This window comes from Glossina fuscipes, unplaced genomic scaffold (genome assembly GCF_014805625.2).
Source record: "Glossina fuscipes isolate IAEA_lab_2018 unplaced genomic scaffold, Yale_Gfus_2 1, whole genome shotgun sequence".
Lineage (NCBI taxonomy): Eukaryota > Metazoa > Arthropoda > Insecta > Diptera > Glossinidae > Glossina > Glossina fuscipes.
The window spans coordinates 19,457,300-19,477,224 of NW_023998415.1; the positions used below are offsets into that span (position 1 = coordinate 19,457,300).

The 19,925-nt window shown below is 33.5% G+C and overlaps 6 protein-coding genes across 7 annotated transcripts in view; 5 read left to right on the top strand and 1 right to left on the bottom strand.

Annotated features, from left to right (window-relative positions):
* The first annotated feature begins 873 nt into the window (after positions 1-873).
* LOC119632071 (snurportin-1) lies at positions 874-2,234 on the top strand. The gene is made up of 2 exons (XM_038024773.1): positions 874-917; positions 1,031-2,234. Exon 2 carries the CDS (start codon positions 1,221-1,223, stop codon positions 2,217-2,219), a length of 999 nt encoding a protein of 332 aa, XP_037880701.1. The 5' UTR covers positions 874-917; positions 1,031-1,220; the 3' UTR covers positions 2,220-2,234.
* A 196-nt stretch (positions 2,235-2,430) lies between these two features.
* Positions 2,431-4,935, top strand: LOC119632070 (deoxynucleotidyltransferase terminal-interacting protein 1). Its single transcript, XM_038024772.1, has 4 exons — positions 2,431-2,675; positions 2,735-2,917; positions 2,985-3,053; positions 3,210-4,935. Exons 1-4 carry the CDS (start codon positions 2,442-2,444, stop codon positions 4,269-4,271), a joined length of 1,548 nt encoding a protein of 515 aa, XP_037880700.1. The 5' UTR covers positions 2,431-2,441; the 3' UTR covers positions 4,272-4,935.
* Positions 4,936-11,302: 6,367 nt separating this feature from the next.
* Positions 11,303-12,565, top strand: LOC119632515. Its single transcript, XM_038025450.1, has one exon. The coding sequence runs from the start codon at positions 11,303-11,305 to the stop codon at positions 12,563-12,565; it is 1,263 nt and encodes a 420-aa protein (XP_037881378.1).
* Positions 12,566-13,402: 837 nt separating this feature from the next.
* On the top strand, positions 13,403-15,225 carry LOC119645280 (troponin C). Its single transcript, XM_038045399.1, has 5 exons — positions 13,403-13,553; positions 13,631-13,661; positions 14,097-14,240; positions 14,308-14,559; positions 14,968-15,225. The coding sequence occupies exons 1-5, from the start codon at positions 13,542-13,544 to the stop codon at positions 14,994-14,996; spliced, it is 468 nt and encodes a 155-aa protein (XP_037901327.1). The 5' UTR covers positions 13,403-13,541; the 3' UTR covers positions 14,997-15,225.
* A 659-nt stretch (positions 15,226-15,884) lies between these two features.
* The window catches only part of LOC119645279 (protein rogdi), a 4,633-nt gene continuing 592 nt past the window's right edge, over positions 15,885-19,925 (top strand). The window contains exons 1-7 of one of the 2 annotated variants that reach the window (XM_038045397.1): positions 15,885-15,917; positions 18,370-18,553; positions 18,615-18,686; positions 18,767-18,901; positions 18,957-19,114; positions 19,194-19,317; positions 19,396-19,605. In XM_038045397.1, the coding sequence (XP_037901325.1) occupies positions 15,901-15,917; positions 18,370-18,553; positions 18,615-18,686; positions 18,767-18,901; positions 18,957-19,114; positions 19,194-19,317; positions 19,396-19,605 (900 nt within the window). In that variant the 5' untranslated portion in view covers positions 15,885-15,900. The remainder of the gene's footprint in view (positions 15,918-18,369; positions 18,554-18,614; positions 18,687-18,766; positions 18,902-18,956; positions 19,115-19,193; positions 19,318-19,395; positions 19,606-19,925) is intronic. The other variant, XM_038045398.1, reaches the window with a different exon arrangement.
* On the bottom strand, positions 15,940-18,289 carry LOC119645277 (crossover junction endonuclease MUS81). Its single transcript, XM_038045394.1, has one exon. It carries the CDS (start codon positions 17,532-17,534, stop codon positions 16,272-16,274), a length of 1,263 nt encoding a protein of 420 aa, XP_037901322.1. The 5' UTR covers positions 17,535-18,289; the 3' UTR covers positions 15,940-16,271.

Below are 19,925 nucleotides of genomic sequence, written 5' to 3' on the forward strand. Positions count from 1 at the left end.
AGTATATATTTTAATAAAGCGTTATTGTGAGCACTGAAGAGACAATTTTTAAAAATGCTCTTTTAGGGACAATTGCATATTTGAACAGTAGCTTTCGCTTTTGGTTTTCGATTGGTGGTGCTTCACATATGAACCAGCATTCATCATCGTTCCGTAATTTTCATTTGTTTTGCTTCTCGTATGCACGACAACCGTTAAATACACTCCTTTATATCTGTCAAAGTCGACGAGAGAAAAATGACTCACTTTTTAAAAGAATTTGCTGTAGAGGTACATATTTTCACCAAGCCTTACCAGTTTATAAGGCAAAAAAATAAATAAATTGAAAATTCGCTCGTTTGCGAACTCGCATAAATAAATAAATTTATAAAGTAAAAATAAAAATCTATAAAATGTATTTATAAAATGGATCCTTCAGACATATCATATTGTGCTTGATATTGTTTTAAACCTTTCAAACGATGGCTTTTCATTTTTGCATTGGATACTAGGAAATTTCTATTAAGTTTTTGTTAATTAGTTTAATTTGATGACTAATTACAATTGAATTGGCTTACACTTTATAGCTTTATAGAGGAAAACGGTTATAAATGAAATGAAGCGGAAACTAACAAATTTGTAGCGTTTTAATGTGTATTAATTATGTATCGTTTCCCGTTTATTTCTCCTTTAATTAAATTAACTAAATTAAAAGTATTTGTGACTTAAGCGTTTTTTGTCTTAAACAATTGTAGAACAAGGCAAGAAAGAAGAAAAATTTTTTTATACAACACTGAGAATTTTCATATGTTTATGGGTGATTTGCGGAAGAAGAAGAAGCTTTTATAAAAAATTGTAATAAATATCAGGTAGAAATTAGAATTTGTCACACAGCGATATATAGGTTACCAGATTTACACCACCGATCATAGTACTAGGTTGTTATTATATATTGTTTTAATATTATTGTTATTAATAATAGTACGCCCTTTCTTCTCTTTTCAATTGTAAATACCAAACAACGAAATTTAATCTCTACATTTTCTTCAAGTTTTTTTGTTTGTAGCTCTCAACGGATATGAACAGTTGCATTTTGAATACTGTTTGCATCGTTCCATTAGCAGAATGGTAGGATTAATTGGCAGCACGGTGGACATTGTTATTGTAAAACGTTGTTTTATATCCATATCTGAAAAGAGAAGGAAAAACCATGCAAAGGCATTTCGCTATTTTTTTTTGCAATGGAATTTTATAAAAAGAATTTTAAGAAAGAAGATCGGCAAGAAATTCGCCGTCTTCAATTACTAAATGAGCAAAAATGTCGTCGCTTGGAGCAACATGACGAAGGACGTAACTTGCAAATGCAAATACACAAAGTAAAACAACATAAGTGCCCTAAATTTCAGGATGTATATGGAAGTGAAATAAAATTGCAATTGTCAGAGTGGATGAGAGAAAAACCAAGCGATCTTAGTGATTGGTTTTTAGTGCCTTGTCCGCGTGGCCAACGGTGTTTTGTTGCAGCTAGTGATGGCAAAACCAAAATGTATAGTAAATCTGGTCGTTTTTGTTTACAATTTCATAGTGAATTACCAGGCGACGGCACAGATGCTCGCAAGTCGTCTACTATACTAGATTGTGTATTCTGTAAAGAACTGGATGTTTTCTATGTTTTGGACGTCATATGCTATGGTTATCAGAGTATGCTAAACTGTGACGCGCAGTTTCGGTTTTTTTGGCTCCGATCTAAATTTGAAGAAAACGAGCGCAATTTCGGGAAGCGAACCGTGAATAATAAATCGCTTTGTTTGTTAAAACGATACGATATGGCACATGATGAAAGGATTGCCACGGTACTGCAGACTTATCCTATTTGGTCGGGTAATAAACCAGAATTAGATGGTTTTCTATTTTATCATAAAGAAGCTAGCTACACATGCGGAACAACACCGCTCGTTTGTTGGTTGTTTGCTTTTATGGTGCCCGATATTTTAGAAATCTGTGTGAGCAATGAATACGCGAGACCTAACAATTATGCAAATCCTCTTATATACATGGATGAGTTCGACGAAGAAATGGCGCAAAAACGTGGCTACAACTTATATACAAAAAATTTGGAGAAAACAAATTGCCAAATGGAGATTGAAGATGAACAAGAGCAGAATGTAATAGAGGGAGATGACAATGTATTACGTGAGATAATGCAAACTAAACGTATATATAATAACGTTAGGCAATAAGGACGAGAACGATTGTTATAATTTTAACCAGTGAGTGTATGCTCTGCATATTTGCTTTGGGAGTAAAGAAACGTAAACAAAATTATGTTAAGACTTGCGCATTACACACATTTCTTAAGGATACAAACACTTGAGAAGAAAACCTTAATATTATCGAATATAAGTTGACAAAAAATATATGAAATTTGTTTTGTTTTCTAAAAATTCAATTTTATATTGGAAATGGTTATTCAAAGAAGTTGGAAAATTCTAAGCGAAAGCGGTTCTACCTCAGCTTCGTCGACAGAAGCTAATCGATCTCCTACAGGACTAAATTCCTCGTCCGATGATTCCAATTGTTCAAATCAGACAACTCATTCAATGGTTACAAGCGTAGCTAGTCCTGCAGCTACCTGCACAAAAGCCGATGTTCCCTCTGTAGCCATCACTTCAACTTGCTCAATAGCTGATACAATGGTAAAATTTTCCAAGTTTTACTAACTTTGCAACTAAATACAATTTCGAATTTTATTAAGAAATTTGTAACAACCCCTCAAATGGCCGAGACTACGCTGCAAAAATTACGGCAACGGTACAACTGCAGCAGTTCTAATAGCACTGCAGCTGAGTCTGCTATGCGCTCGCTGGAATTGGTGCGTATAGCAGTACAAAGTTCTTTTGATAAGGAAATTGACGAGTTAATTAAAAAATTTGTAGAGGTCCGTTCAGATTTATCGTGAATTTATTGCCGACATATATATAAAGGGATTTTACATGTTCTTTTAGAATTATTTTAAACCAGCTTATAAGAATATCAAGGAGAATTTAGGTCAAGGTTCAGTATCTGAAGATGCAGTAAGTATCACGTTGAATCTATGTGCGTTTGTATTCTATTTATTGTATATAGTATTTTTGTATATTTTAACTGGTAAGAATCAAATTAGATCATATTCGGATGAGTTTTTTGTTTGTTCAATAATTTCGAATGCGTTAATTATTTTAATTATATAGTTTCAGAAAATGTCGTGCGCTTTGTTGGAAAATGCGAAATCTCAGTACAAAATCTATCGATTTAAACCGCAGAATGCATTAGCGACTGTAAGTCCACAGTTATTACCTTATGACAACAATAATTTGCGTATAGCGACTAAACGACCTGCGCCTACGAAACCTGCTGTTGCCGTTATTGAAATGCAGAAAAGATTTTTTCCTGATGAGATGATAATACAACAGCTACAACAACAAATAACCAATATTGTACCATCTACATCACAGATCAGCGCTGTACAGAATTCCAACTCCAATAATCAACAACAATCAAATTCTAATGGTATCGTACAACAACAAAAACTGATGCCAATGTCTCAGCCAACCAGAAGGCAAATATTCTGGAATACGGCACACATATCAACCACCACCAAATTTGTTTTAGACGTTCAAGCTAATCAAGCATTCGGCTTCGGCACAGACGGCAAGGAGCGTTTGGCTAGCAAGCATCCTGAACTAATACGTTACTTACCAGATCATGAAGATCGCGATTGGTTGGTATCTCAGCAAATAATACCACAACAGAATCGCAATTCTCGATTTTTATTTTTAATTTACGATGAAGTCTGCCGTTTGTATCAAACACATGAAATATATCGCAGTAAACCGAACATTGATTTATCGCTAATGATGACCTTTAGCGTGGCCGACTTCATAATACAAAAAATGAAAGTTTTCTTTGTCGATTTGAACATTAAAAGTCGGGGCTTGATTATCAATTCATATTCGATGACAGGCACTAATACAATGCAAGGTAACAGTCATTTGCGAAATGCCCTTCTGCAAGGGACGCAAACAGCAACGACAACTGTGGCGAGTAATCATTTGGCAGATAATTCTACTATGCCGTCAGCTTCTTCAAGCATTAGTTCATCAGATTCATCGACCATATCAAAAAGCAAATCCAGCACGTTAAGTTCATCGCATGCTACATTAACGGCTCTTTTAAATAATCCTAACATAAGCGAGAAAACGCTCGCAACTAATTTAAACACATCGACCCTACTAAACCAATTAAAAAAATAATTTTTCAGTTGTAATTTGAACAAATTCTTAGCCTAAAATGAGTAATGGTTTTCTCTTTTTAGTTCAAAAACGTATCTGACTAAGGGTAATATATTTAATTATGTATGCCGATGTTTCTTTTAAATTTCTGGACCAAAATGACGCAATATACGATTCATTTAATTTAGAAAATTAAATTAGTTTAGCAATTGTAGAGAGTTGAAAAAAATGAATAAATTAAAAAAAAAATAAAGCAATTCTGGTATTTGAGTTTACTATGTCAAAATTAATTTTTATTTTCAACCCTTTAAAGTCGTCGCACAGTCGGTTCTTCCCTATCAATTTCAATGCACCTAAGTACACTCTGTCTGTAGACTTTGACAAACGTGACAATCTTCGTTTAGAAAGTTGCTTACAATTCTCAATCTTTGCGAACCGTGTTCATAAAAAAGATGTATTAATTATATATTTTTTACTAGAAGCAAGGAATTGCACATATATTAATTGAGTCTAGGATGGCTTGTTGTGGCAAGCCGCATATTGAAAGAAAATATCAACCAAATTACCGGAGTAAACCGCTTACACCGAAGTTTTACGCTCGCCATGATACCGAAATAAAAGCACAAGAGAATATCCCAATTTATGAAAAGGAATTAACCAGGCGTTGCAAATACGATCCTCGCAAAGAACATACCGCCCCAATAACGACGAATCAAACCTATGGATGGCTTGAACACTACGCTATACGTTACACAGATGAACTGGATAGACCGATATTTAATCGTCATCATATTACGGATCGCGAGATCGCTATTTTAATCAAAGTTAACTTAGACCGCTAAGAGAGCGGTTTACTACTACTAATAAAGGTTTTTTTGTACGATCATCGAAATGTTTTATTTATTGAATTCGAGCGTAGTTATTGAACGGTTTCATATCATTTTCGTTGCTCACAATTCTTTACAAATTATTGAGATTAAGGTTACCATTACTTCGGCCAGCTTTATGAAAATACCCCGAATACATGTAAATCCGTAAAAGAAGTGAACATTTTTTAATAGCCACAACAGTTAGTTATTCGAAACTGGTTTACTGGCATCCCACTACATATACATATCAGAAAAATCGGTCATTTCTATACGTTTAGCATAGCGAAGCGAAAAACATCCTCATAAAAACACATATTTAATAAAATTAATGGACATAGAAAGATGTTCAATCTTTTCCATTGTTTGCACCTATATTATTCTTTTCGAGGCAAGTAATACCATACCCTTAAGTTCAAAGTTCTTATATTTATTGCATTGAAAGAAGAGCATGTTATACAATTATTCTACTCTTCGTTTTTTTAGCAAACTCACTGCAGAAATGCGAATTCGACAGATGTTAAGCTTTGAAACTTTGAACAGAACGTTTAATAATTTTGTGAAATTTTTAACAAAATTATAGAGTCTTTCGACATTGATGCTTAAGAATTTTTTCTATTTCCCAAACTCAAAACGATACTTAAAGAATAACATCGTCCCACTCTAACGGTGAAGACGAAATTTCTGATGGAGTTTCAGACGTTGTTGCAATGTTTCCTAATAAACAAACTTCGTCGACAAAAGTATATAGTATCGATCGACGACCAATTTTAATGATAAGTATTATTATGTGTTAAGTTTCGGAATTGTTAAGTTAAAAATTCATTCATAGATATGGGTTTTTTTTAAACTCTGGAAAAAATGTTTAAAATTTCTCTTAGGTGTCTGTTTGTTTTAAATAAAATAAATTTAAGATTTTAGTTTAGTACTACAACTTGCGGCGATAAACCTAGAATGCTTTGGGTACTAACTCGTATAGGTTTATTGGGAAATGAGCCACCTTATCGAGCGTCTGCTATGTCTGCATCTTTAATTATGAACGATATCGTGGAAAAGTTAGACCTTCAAAGATATCTTGGAAAAAAAATCATCAGCACCCTGCTAACCCTCCATGAGTTTCACATTTATATAAATAAAGATCAAAACAAATTCGCGAGTTTGCGTTTGCAATGCAGTTGCAATGTCTCAATGCATCTAGAAGAAGTCTTCTTCTCCTGGCTGCAGTTGTGGACAAATTCTCATAATAAAACGCTTTATTTGTGACTGCCTTAACTTTTCCTTTTTCAGAAGACTTGCATTTGGAACAACTGATCCTATGGACATCCTGATATCAGCTACAGATCGCAATATCACAATATAATATATTACTTTATTAAAACTACTAGACTCATTATCTAATTTTCTTTTCTCGTTTTCAATGCTTTCTTTTTAATCTGAGAATTTATTTCATTAGTGTACAAACTTATAAGAATAATAATAATAATAATAATAATAATTACAAATGTTCATAAATGAAAAATGTTTATATGTTCTATAAATTTTTTTTGGAATTTATTGTTAGTTGACAGCAACAATGGGCCGAAAGAACACCTACACAAACCAACTATTTGAAAGTAAAAGGAGTATGTATGTAAAGTTGCAACAAAACAGACAAATGGACAGACGGACAGACGAGCGTAGGTTCATTCAGAATCACTTTCTAAATAATAATGAGGCGAATTTATCTCAAGTCTTTTACTTGGAGAGCGAAATTCCACAAGCTAAGTATGTTAATTCTAGGCTAATTAACATTAGTTTTTAGCGAACAGCTCATGAAAAGCTCCTCCCTCACGAAACTGCATGGAGTGGATCCATTGATGTAAACGTAAAATATTTTCGCGGGATGGTGAATTCAAGGACACTCTGACAACAAAAAATATTGTAATTAATTTTTAAAACCCACCATAAACGCCCCTACAGGCAGACCTCCAAAACGATATACCAAACGTCCTTGTTCATATGCGTCCCAGGCCGCTAAAGCTTCTCTTATTAACGAAGTGATACCCAAACGATTAACAAACACATTGTCAGTAGCATCAGAGTTAGTAAATAATTCGGCGACCACATAGAGATTCGGCTTAGTTTCTCTAGCAATGAAATGTAATGAAATGTAATGAAATAATAAGAAAATACTTACCAATGTAAATGCAATTTTGCAATGAGCAATAAAAAATATTAATATCGACAACTACCAGTATTCACATTTAGAATATATATATTATATATAAACCCTTTTGTAAAAACATTACAGGATTTGTGATTAAGTGGCTGATCATATGATGGGTGTTTTATCAATTAAGTAGCGTATATTCGTTCTCATTTGTTGTTTTGTAGAATTTTATAAAATAAGCGTATTCTCATTTTTTATGCATGCATTGTAGAATTTTATAAAATAAGCGTATATTCGTTCTCATTGCGAAAGTTTCCAGATATTTTTTGATTTTTTTTTTAGATTTCAAGGATATATTTTCGGGTCACATATAAAGTCTAAATTATATATATTAGTTCATATAGCGTTTGTCATGTCTAAATCAAAATCAACAAAATTTCCTCCCCGTGGAAGTTGCATTTAGAAAGAAATCTGAAATGTTACGTTACTTGGGTTATTATGAACCATCACTGATGTCTGAGGAGACAACATTTTTACCCGCTTAGGGCAGTGTATTAAAATGAGCATACGCTCTTGCAGTTCCGGGGTTGGAATAGAACGCCTTTCCGAACTTTCCACATATTTCACGATTTCAATTTAAGCTAGACAAGGACCCAGATCGTTCAAATTCAGATATTCGATCGCGTGGAATTTCATTTAAATGTCTATCTCCTGAAATCGTAAGGCGCGAATTATCTGATCTGTTTGTATCGTGAAAAAAATTATTACCAATGTGTACTTACCGTTGAGATCATAAGGAAGTAGGAATTTGTGGGCAAACCTTTTTCCCGCCAGCAAATCTTTGCTTCTTTGCCTCTATGCATTTTTCAAACGATAAGATATATAGCTAAGATCATTGATAACCGGTAGGATCGTATTTTTCAAATCGAATTTTTTTATTTTCATACTTAATTGAATAATGTTGAAGCTAAGATAGCGTTTTATCGTTCGTGCGAATAATAATGCAATTAAAATTGCCGGCAACTTAGACTTTCGAATATGCAGGTCAATAACAGCGGGGACAACAACGAGTTGAATAGCTGACCACCAGCGAATGTGATCTTATTACTATTATTGTTATTACCTTTAATTCAGCCAGACGAATAGATGTGAAAGACTAAAGCCTGAAAGCACTAGCATCGGTGATGCTGGTTTTATCGTTTTATTGAAAACTCTGCCGCACTTCATATTCGAGCCCACGACCATTGATTTGTTAGTCGAGATTCTTGCCATACCTGGTCATTTAAGCGGATATATCCGAACTTAAAGCGGAGGGTACATGGCCAATAATAAAGTAACCAGCACTAGCAATGATCACGATACATTCAATCAACAAATTGAAGATACTAGTTAGCCGTCAATTGTAGCACAAAAAGACTGGAGCCATTTGTACATGGAACTAACGTTGCTTAAGGGATAAACGAGTAGCGTTGCATGTGAGTGCTGCGACTTGCCACTTACTTGTCTGTCATTATTGAAGCGACAGCAGAGCCCGCATACACTTGACCTCCAAGATTATTATCGTGTGACAATGCGGACATTGCGTAATAGATAACGCAGCAGTCTTCTTAGTTGGCCGTTACTTTTTCCAAGTTTTGGGTCTAAATATTATTATTATTATTATTATAAATTTGGCCAGAGAATAAATTCCAAGTCTAAGTCTTAATGCACTAGCATCTATGGCTTTCGGCTTTTATTAAAAACTCTACCGCACTTGAGTTTTGAACCCACGACCATTGAGCTTGCTAGTCGAGATTCGTGCCTACTCGACCACTCAAGCGGATGGGTCTAAATATTATTATTATTATTATTATTATAAATTTAGCCAGAGAATAAATTCTAAGACTAAAGTCTTAATGCACTAGCATCTAAGGCTTTCGGCTTTTATTAAAAACTCTACCGCACTTGAGTTTTGAACCCACGACCATTGAGCTTGCTAGTCGAGACTCTTTGCCTACTCGTCTACTCAGATGGATGGGTCTAAATAATTATATACGTTTGTTTTATTTTAGTATACTAACTATCGTATCTTCTACGGCCATAAGGTACCACTGCTTGCAAACCCTGTTTTTAAATCATTCAACATTCGTAAATAAAAATAATTCGAAGAAGAATTTTTCAAAGAATTCGTAAGAGTGTATCATAAATTAATCACATTATCCGACGGAGAATACGAAATTTTTTCTCTAAGATCTTAAAAAACAAACGGCAATGACAGCATCTGCTATATAGTTAACACAGACGACACTTTGTTGGTGATATACATGCAATTTTTTTTTCACACGATTTTGAAATAACACGGTTCACCAATATATTTCTATGCACGAATTTTTTCCAACACGAATTCTAAACCAATTTTTTTTTTTTTTCAAGAATTATATACGCAACTTAAGAAATAAAAAAGGAAAAACAGAAACAGCGGACTTAATAACGATGAAAATTCTTCATTTGAACCAAATCCGACAATTGTGCTAGACATACCTGACGTATCTGCTGATGATAGCATTTTCGATCCAGTTCGTAACAACGTGCACGCTTGTTATCAAGTGGTGATGAATAATCGGGAAATTGCTTTTTATTCTTAATTTCAATTTCAACTCGTTTTTTTCTAATAAAAAATGTGACTTTTGTTTTATAAATATGTTATAAAGATTTCATTATTACTTTTTTTGCACGGTTTTTCCGGAAAATATTTGGAGTGTTCTCATCTTATACGATTTTTTAATGTTGTGGAACATATTCCCAAAATTTACTATATCTCACATTCACTTTTTTACACGATTTTTTTGCACGAAATTCTAAACAACGCAGCTAACGTGCAAAAAAAGAATTAAATGCATTATACATAATATATTCGAACAGAGCAGTTAGTATTTATTTTTAAGAAACCACTCTAATAAGAAGTGTAGGAGAGCTTTTCTGCTTAAATATCTGTAAAAATCTACCGCATATGTGATGTGAACTATCGAACACAGACTTCGTAGTGGCGATTCTTACTTGTGTAATCGAGAAGGGGTTAAAGGAGAAATTTACACGTCAATCGGAATCTTAGCAACAGTGGCATGACATGTCTTCAAAAATGCCAATCTTTTTAAAAGCAAACACGACCCTATTTAAAAGTTATATTTACACTTGCGTATTTCCTTTCATTTAGCTCTATGTGGGCCAATAATATACGAAAGAAAATTATCATCATAATAATTTTTTTGATAACAATCCGTTACAAAGAATTGTATCTGAACTTTACCATCTTGCAACTTGCGTATAGGCGCAATTTCGAAGTGGTTGTAAATAACTATCTTGTCTGGAGCAATAGCTGCCATATACCCACTATTAGTGTTTATGACAAATATATCTTAGAGCAATTGGAGGCGGAGGAGTCGCCGATTTGTTCCAACAAAAAGCCCTTGGTTGTAAAGCGATACGATGCAGCGAATGAACAATATATTTTATATATCAATTTTAACTTGACAAACGCTTATGGCGCGACAAGCGACACATTAAAATGCTGTTATTCGCAAATCATACGCGTCACTGAAAACAAAATCAGGTATAATTTGCATGAAATCGAATCGTTTCAAAATTCATAAAACATCTGCTATCTGCAGATATCTAAGATGTAAGAATTTTCAACAGAATTTTATCGTACCTATGAATATTAAGTATATGCTAGTCGAGTGCCGGAAATCGTCTTATAATTCATTAGTATATCAGGAGGGTTTATTCTTTATATACAATCGTGAAGACAGATCGAAATATTCTCGTATGAATGTAAAAAATTCGACCAGAAAATTTGGTATCTTACTTTTCGGGATAGATTCTGTTTCGCAATTTAATGCAAGACGTGCTATGCCAAAGGTAGTTAGGTACATGGAAACTCATAATTGGTATGAGTTGTCTGGTTACAATAAGGTGTGCGTTACGCGCGACATTGAAATCGAAATTGCCTGGATTATCTCTTCTATTTCCAGATAGGTGATAATACTTTTCCAAACCTAATGGCCATACTGACGGGCTTCAATTTAACCGATACTCAAAAAGTTTGCCAACCCCACTTGTCCTGGGGCTTAAGTAACTGCTCAACGCTATTTAAAACGCTTCGGCAACAAGGATTTACAACCGCCTTTGCCGAAGACGAATGCGATATAAATACATTTAATTTTGGCAAGGCTGGATTTCGCCATGAGCCCACAGATTATTATCAACGTCCCTTACTCTTAGCCATGGAAGATAGATTAATGTATCTGAAACGTTATGGTAGCCGTTTTTGTGTAGGCCATAAGCGATATGCCGAATACATTTACGATTTTGGCCTGGAATTTGCTGAACGCTATCTGGGCAAAACTATATTTGGTCTTTTCTGGATTAATAGCGTTAGTCATAATAGCTGGCGTGGTCCATTAGCAATCGAAGAACGAATACTCGGCTATTTGCAAGAGCTTCATACCAAACGTATATTAGAACATAATGTGGTGGTATTCTTTAGCGATCACGGCAGTCGTTGGGGCTATTTACGTAATCGTAAGAGTGGCTTTATTGAAGAACGTTTACCTATGTTCTTTATATGGCTACCGAAATGGTTTAAGAAATGTTACCCGGAGGCCGGTGCTGCCTTAAAACAGAATAAGCATCGTTTAACCAGTCCCTACGATTTTCATGCTACGTTAAAACATTTAAGTGTTCTAGCGCAAGGAAAGGGTTTTTCTACGTTGCAGAAAATGCCGGCGCCTCAAGGCTGCGTCACCTGTCAATCTCTTTTAAAATCGATTCCTGTAGATCGTTCATGTTCTCAAGCCGGAATAGAAGATTATTGGTGTACCTGTACTCCATTTTATAGCGTTGATACGAAATCTTATCAAGTTCGTGAAATCTCTGAAACGCTAATTCATCACATAAACACATTTCTAAAGTTAAAAAATTTTACCAATTTATGTAGAGAACTGACCTTGAAAACCGTAGAGGCGGCAAATATAAAAATGAATATAAAGAGTGTAAATCATACTGATTATAAAAGGACGACATATCGTATCACTTTTACCGTTTATCCAAGCGATGCTAAGTTCGATGCCAGCTATCATCTGAATTATGAAACTAAGGGGACCGAAATTAATATCGAGACCATAAGTCGTTTAAATAGCTATGCTAAAGACTCGCAATGCGTGAACGATGTTATAGCTAAAAAATTTTGCATATGCAGCGATAGTATTGGAACTGCTGATGGAAACTTTCCAGTTAATAAAACTTTGTTGTACTCTCATTAGATATATATATGTATATATATATATATATATATATTTACGCCATATATGATTAGCAAGCAGCTAAATGAAATGTATTCATAATAATTACAAGTTATTTTCGAATTCATTTTCAAAAATATACATAAAAAAAAAATAAAAAAAATGCAATAAAATCTATGTCGTTCGATTCTTACTGTGAAATATAGAATGTGTTCAATGCCTTGCGTTACGAATACGGGCTCTCCACTGTCTGCTCTCGACATCTGGCCGTAGCCACAGTTAAGCAGTTGAGATCGACCATATGTATTGAATGAATGGAGAAGGAGGAGAATATAGTACATAAACAAAAGCCCACACGCATACAAGCGCACATCCACGCTCACAATTATATAAAATAAACATTTGCAAACCACTATAGATTGCATGCAGCATTTTGTGAGTTTTTACAGTGTGTTTCTAAAAACAATAAAAACAAAAATGGAACACGGCTATGGATGATAGTCCGGCAGTCAGTACTGGCACTGTTGCATTATATTTGTGTACAGCTACATGTACATTGTATATACGCATGTATGTACAGATAGATAAATAGATAAAAGTGTTTATTGGAAATTTTGCAAGTTAATCGCTTGATGTTAAGATGTTGGTGGCTGTTTTTTGTGCTTAATAATATATATATATATATATATATATATATATATATATATACATGTGTGTATGTGTGTGTATAAAGGTGTATATATGTATCTGCGCGCGCGGGTGTATATATATATATATATATATGCATAATATATATATGGATGTATATACGCATGCATGTACACACAAGTAAACATATATCTTTTAAAAACGTTTGCCAATTTGTCGTTATTTTGGAAATGTTTAAATCGAATAAGCAGTCGGAGAAAAATCACTGAACATTAAGGACGATCATCTGAAGAAATTCGATTTTTTCAGATTTCTTTTTTCGCCAAGGGTACAAGCAAATTTTAACAACATGAGCTCAATTGTAAGCAATTATTGCCTCATTTTTGATACGATTAGAGAAGATCAATTTATCCTTTTATATGAAATCATTTTTTATAGGATGAAGATCTGACTCCTGAGCAAATCGCTGGTAAGTCATAGATAACAGTCTCGAAGATTTTATAATCTACAATTTACTTTAAAGTAATTCTGGTCCTCGTACAACTGTCGATGGATCTTGAATAAGTGAAAAAAATAAAAATAAATAAATAAAAAATTTGTCCGCCAAACGTATGAATACAGAAATTCACGTTGGTCATAAATGTTTATAAAGAAGTCACCAATGCGTATTTTCGACGCATTACAAAAGAAATTTCAAAAACAAAAGTAAAAATGTTTTTTTTTGTTTTCATTTTATTATGCCGCGAAAGATTTGGAAAGAGATCTTGCAATATATTCAAGATGGATCATAAAAATGTTGCTATTTGATATGTAATTGGAAAAAAAAAAAAAAGAAGAAAATTGCATGCAAATTTGTTTGTGTCAATATAATAAGAAAGTCCTGCTTCTTGCGTCTATCCTTTAGTTTTGCAAAAAGCATTCAACAGTTTTGATCATCAAAAGACGGGAAGTATACCTACCGAAATGGTTGCCGATATTCTCCGCCTGATGGGTCAACCATTTGACAAAAAAATTTTAGAAGAGCTTATCGAAGAAGTGGATGAAGACAGTGAGTGCAAAATTTACTTAATTTGTTCTTTTTTTCTTTTAAGCTATTAATGGTTTTCTTCGTTTAGAATCCGGACGTTTAGAATTTGAAGAGTTTGTACAATTGGCGGCAAAATTTATTGTGGAAGAAGATTCTGAGGCTATGCAAAAAGAGTTACGTGAAGCTTTCCGTTTATACGATAAGCAGGGTAATGGCTTTATACCGACAACCTGCTTAAAAGAGATCCTCAAAGAATTGGATGATCAGTTAACTGAACAAGAACTTGATATTATGATTGAAGAAATCGATTCGGATGGTTCCGGTACAGTAGATTTTGACGGTACGAAAAAGAAATTGGATATGAAACACAAGCGAAAAGAAAAATGAATGAAATCATTCCATTTATTAACACCAAAACAACATACATCTACACCGACTAATTGCTTACACCCACTCGGAGGCACTCGATTGTTAAACTTGTTGCTTTGATTTTGCTCGGCCGACCATAACGATTGGCTTTATAAATCGCCCATTATACAAAAATATTTTTATTTTGCATATGCGTAATCATGCATGTATTCCATCGTTCGAATATGTGTGCCGAGTGCTAAATGTAAATTTCTCATTCTCTCATTTTTTTTTTTTTTTTATTTATTTATTTCAACATATATCTCATCTGTGACAGCAGCGATCACATTAGTTCAATATTTTTAGCACTTTTTTTTTTTTTTCTTTTCTTCAATTACAGAATTCATGGAAATGATGACGGGCGAATAATCTGACCCGATTTGAGGCATTAAAATTTTAAATGGCTAGTATTTCCTTTTTTACTTAATAAAAAAAAAAAAAGAAAAAAAACGAACATTTTTCACTTATTCGCAAAAGGAATCACAGCTCTTTTTCTCTATCTCTCTCTCTCTCTCTCTATAACTTGTTATGTTTCCCGTAGACGTTAATTGGCGTCTTAATAGTGTAAAAGCAAGCAAAAAGAATTTAATAAATTAAAATATTCAGTAAATTGTATTATTTATGTACGTTTTGTATTTTGTCGCATTGTATTCTTAACTTGCCCACCCACCTAAAAGCACCATCCGTTGATCCTATATTATGTCAAATCATTCCTCTTTCGTGTGAATGAAGATCAACTGCTGCTACCTGTTGCCTTGCTGACGACAACGTTGACAGTTAACGATTTTCCGTTTGAACGACAAGCTTTTGTGTGCATGCAAACGTACATACGTACATACGTTGCATACGCATATGGTAATATGACCGGGTTTGTTTGCCTTAGTGTATTTCGCTATCAATGTTAAACAACTACTCATAGTGATAAATGAACTGCTCTGTCACCCTTTTCTTTCTTGTTAGCTTTTCCAAGTTTGTATTTGGTATGGAAATTAGCCAAGTTTTTGTCTGGGCATTAATAATTAACTATAACTCGATATTATCATTATTATCATCATAATCGTCGTTTTAATTGAAAGAGTTAACTAGTGTTAAAAGCTTATGGCGATGTTTAGTTGCCTTCAACGCTTCAATCGAAAAGATCGGTTAATGAAATTCATAAAAAAGAGACAGTGCGTATATTATTTTTGTCGTTTTATTTTCACTTTTTCGTATACTATATAATATATAATAAGTCTAATAGAGATTTTTAATAAAACGTAGAAAAAAAGGAAAAATGCGACAAACCAACAGGTGAGCGAACTTACACTAATTAAATAAAATTTTTAATTAAAAGAAGTGACTCAAATTTTTTTATGAAATCTATTACATGTGCTATAGTATGGGTTTGAAAACGAATTACGGCAAGAAAAGCTTTGGCTTTTTATTGCTTACTAGTTTTATTTGCTTTATTAAATGCTTATGACAATAGTGTTAGCCTGTTATAAAAACGTTTAAATGATGAGCGCATTAACGAGAAAAACTTATTTAGTTTCTTAACATAATAACAACAGACTAATATAATAAATAATATATAATAAATATACAAGTGCATAGAGGAAGAAAACAGAGCGACTAATAAAATTTTAAATCTTTTCACAATGATAGTTAAAATTCATTTGTATAAAAATCATGCAAACTTTGACTAATCTTACTGCCTACGGGTCTCTGCAATTGACCAAATCTTATATTAGCTAAAAGTTGACGAGCATCCTGTAAACTTTTGCATGCCTTATAGGCTTCTACAAGAAAACGCGGCGTTGGATAAATTTTCGTAATGGCTAAAGATTTTTCTAGAGACAACGAATGCAATTGCAATAATTGCAATATGAATAGTTCTTTCACAGTCAACTGAGCATTACGCGCTGAATCTTCATTAAGGCTTTTAAATTTACGCAATGACACCTCAGCGTCGCTGGACTGGCTGACACGGGCCATATCAACGTTCGCACAACTTTTGAGAACTTTGTCTTTATAGATGCGTATCAATATTTGCGTTAAACCTTGTAGATAAGCGATTGAACGCGAGTGATTCTCAGTGTGCGCCACAGAGAACCTATTGTGTATTAAAGTGTTTATTAAAGCTTGCTGTAAATTTTCTATAGGCAAGCCCAAATGTTCATTCTCGCCATAATCTTCTATAAGGTATATCACATTTGGAATATCACATTGATTTAGGCGGTGTTTCTGTTCATGAAAACGACCATCTCTTATGCTTGATGATAAATCGTCCATACGTTTGCGTTCAACTATATACGGTAGCACTAATTCGTTCCCTTCTTGGTCGCAAGCTATCCACAAAAAGTCGCCCACTGTTAAACGTCGAATTTCATAATCAACTTTTAAGCATTCTAAATAGCTACGTGTTTGATCCAGTAATCGCTTATGTTTACCACTAGTTTCTTGAGTATCCACTATTAATTTTATACGAAATGTTCCCGGTTGCATAATTACTTCTTTCGAGCGCCATTGTTTTTCTTCTAGAGCTTTTCGTTCCTTTTTCGTCAGTTTTGTTTGCTTATCTTTTTGGTTGCGTTTATTCTTTTTAACCGATTCAACAACATTCTGGATTTCGTTTTGATACCTGCTATTGTTGGCTACGATCGCTTGAGCTTTATGCTGTTCTCTACGCATTTCATTATCAATTAATTTGCATAAAGCAGGTCCAAAACCGCGCAAAATGCCACATTCACGACCCGAAGCTAATGGGAGTGGGTACATTTTCAAAGCGTTCAAAGCTTCTCGAAGTTTATATCTAGATTTGCTGTTACGTCTTTCTGCTTCTCGCAACCAATTCTCCAGCCAAGTTTCGAAAATTGCATTCGGGCGTTTTAACCTAATTTCCAAACGTTGAACGCAAGACATTATCATTCAAATAAGTAAAATAAAAGTGAAAATTTCTTCTTTTTTTTTGCCTTTTGCCTTTAGATTGAACTGATTTTTCATATATCAAGAGCCAAATTGTTCATTCAATAAATCTGATAATTTCTTCATTTGTTCGTTAGGCATTAAAGATGCATTCATATATATTCCAAATACGAAAAAGTAAATTTTAAATTCTATAAACTATAAACACTGCCTCTGTAATTTTCCATTATTTATTTCAGAAGCGATGAAAAAATGCTCGAATTATTTATTATTTATCGATTTAAATATTATCGATTTATCCTTTCTTTCGATGGCAAATCGATAAGCAATACGATAATTAAGCAAATGATGGAATTCACCATAGGATTATCCTTCGATGCTAATGTTTGCCTGTAACACTGTAGATCCTAGTTTATATATATGCGTTAAGGGTTCTTCGTGCGTTGGAATCGCTATGGGAGAAAATAATTTTGAGATGTTTGTGACGTAGAGACGCCATAGACTATACAGATAACGATATCGTTTTAAATATATCACGATCAAAATATCGATTAAAAATACAAAAAAATTTTCTATGGAATTTATGATTTTAAAATTGAACATTTTTTACATTAGTACTATTCGTGGTCGCTCACAGTTCGATTCAATTAAGTTTGTTAAGTAAACAAGCTGACCTTTCTTTGCTGAAAACTCCATACGATGCAAGTGAACTAATTAACTTTATAAAAACTCTGTTGTTTCCAAAAAAAAAAAAAAAAATTATATGTAATTGTTCCGCGTTCACTAAAAACAAAAATTGCAGTTTTGTGTACAAAAAATTTCACTTTTCCACTTAAAGCTTATATACAAATCGTCATGGTCAGCGCCCCCTACCGCCTGTTCCAGAAATTATTTTAACAGCTGAAAATGACAATCAGAGCGATGACAACAACAGTAACAATTACAATACAAACACGAATCCTGGAACAAACACTAGCGAATTGAATAAAATGGATGCAGAGAAACAAGAAGCGAAAAATTTGGTAAATAATAATGTCTTTGCGGTTTATCTAATATTTATAATTAATTTCTTTTCATTTATAGCAAATGGAGTTCGAATGGGTGCTCAAAGAAGAGGTGCATCAGCTATTAAAGAAATTGAAAGTTGTTTTAATAGTAAGTGAATGCGATTTATTCTTAAATCGTTCATTATCTTATAAGATTACAAAGCTAAACGAAATTGTTTTAAATTCTAGGAATGTGCTCATCGATTTCCTGTACCTTTGTACGAAAATGAAGGTAAAAAGACTGAAAAATTTATACTTTCTGTATCTCCACCTGAACAATTAAAAGCCATTTTGACTCTAACCGGTGATACAATTACGCAGGCAGTACGTATATAGTTTCTGTATTAATTAAATACACAGTGTTTCATGATTCCATTAGGATATTAGTTTTAAATTATCCAAGCCGCCATACCAGATACAACGTACTTCAATTACGCAAGACTCGCCGTGGAAGTTGCAACAAGTGCAAGATGCTGCTAATCATTTACAACAGGCTATTAATCATATTGATGACGTTGATGATTCATATCATTTCAAGTAAGTCTGCATTTTGAGTCCATTCATATGAATTTAAGATTTTGTCGTTTTTTGTCTATTTTGTTTTGTTTTGCATAAGAAGAACATCAGACGAAGTTTTACACGTGATTGGTAATATATTGGAAGCTTTACAGCGAGGTCGTCTGAGCTTGATTATACCTAAAAAGAAACCCATTGATGAACTTATTAAAGGTCGTAACATGGTAAATGTGATTACCTTATTATTTTTTTAATTTAATTTTTTTTTTTTTTATTATTTTATTACATGTACCTTTTTTCAGAAATGTCTTGCGCCAAATTTATCCGAAGACTTGGCCGTCAGTTTTTATTTACAGAGTCACAAGCTCATTATTGCTGTTTACCAATTGACTAACATACAAGGAACTATGCGTTTCGATTCGTGTCAAGCTGAAGCGTCCGTTAATTGGCTTAACGAAGTGTTATTATTTTTAACTGCCGGTTTACAATTATGTCAACAATTAAAAGATAAAGTATGTATATATATCATATATATATAATATATATATATATATAAAACACGTAGACAAACGGTGACAAGAATGATGTGAATGGGCGAAGATATTGGTTTTACCTTAAAAGTCAAATCATTGTCAACTATACATACGATAAGGCTTACCGAAAAGCTTTCTCGGGAGATATTGTATCCGCATGTTTCTATGTCCGTTTATCGTGAAAAAACCAAAAACTTGAACTTGGCGGCTTATTTAAGTTTCCAAATAAGAATCCTGGTCATGGTACGAATTTGTTGATAAAGCATTGCTTTTTTTTTTTTTTATATAAGGTGAGGGGG

What these genes read in the sequence shown, in the direction of transcription:
- LOC119632071 (XM_038024773.1), top strand. Translation starts at nt 1,221, where the DNA reads ATGGAATTTTATAAAAAGAATTTTAAGAAAGAAGATCGGCAAGAAATT.
- LOC119632070 (XM_038024772.1), top strand. Translation starts at nt 2,442, where the DNA reads ATGGTTATTCAAAGAAGTTGGAAAATTCTAAGCGAAAGCGGTTCTACC. An exon ending in TAATTAAAAAATTTGTAGAG is followed by an intron (nt 2,918 to 2,984) that starts GTCCGTTCAGAT and finishes ATGTTCTTTTAG; the next exon opens with AATTATTTTAAACCAGCTTA. An exon ending in GTTCAGTATCTGAAGATGCA is followed by an intron (nt 3,054 to 3,209) that starts GTAAGTATCACG and finishes TTAATTATATAG; the next exon opens with TTTCAGAAAATGTCGTGCGC.
- LOC119632515 (XM_038025450.1), top strand. Translation starts at nt 11,303, where the DNA reads ATGGCCATACTGACGGGCTTCAATTTAACCGATACTCAAAAAGTTTGC.
- LOC119645280 (XM_038045399.1), top strand. An exon ending in CGAAGAAGTGGATGAAGACA is followed by an intron (nt 14,241 to 14,307) that starts GTGAGTGCAAAA and finishes TTCTTCGTTTAG; the next exon opens with AATCCGGACGTTTAGAATTT. An exon ending in CGGTACAGTAGATTTTGACG is followed by an intron (nt 14,560 to 14,967) that starts GTACGAAAAAGA and finishes CTTCAATTACAG; the next exon opens with AATTCATGGAAATGATGACG.
- LOC119645277 (XM_038045394.1), bottom strand. Translation starts at nt 17,534, where the DNA reads ATGATAATGTCTTGCGTTCAACGTTTGGAAATTAGGTTAAAACGCCCG.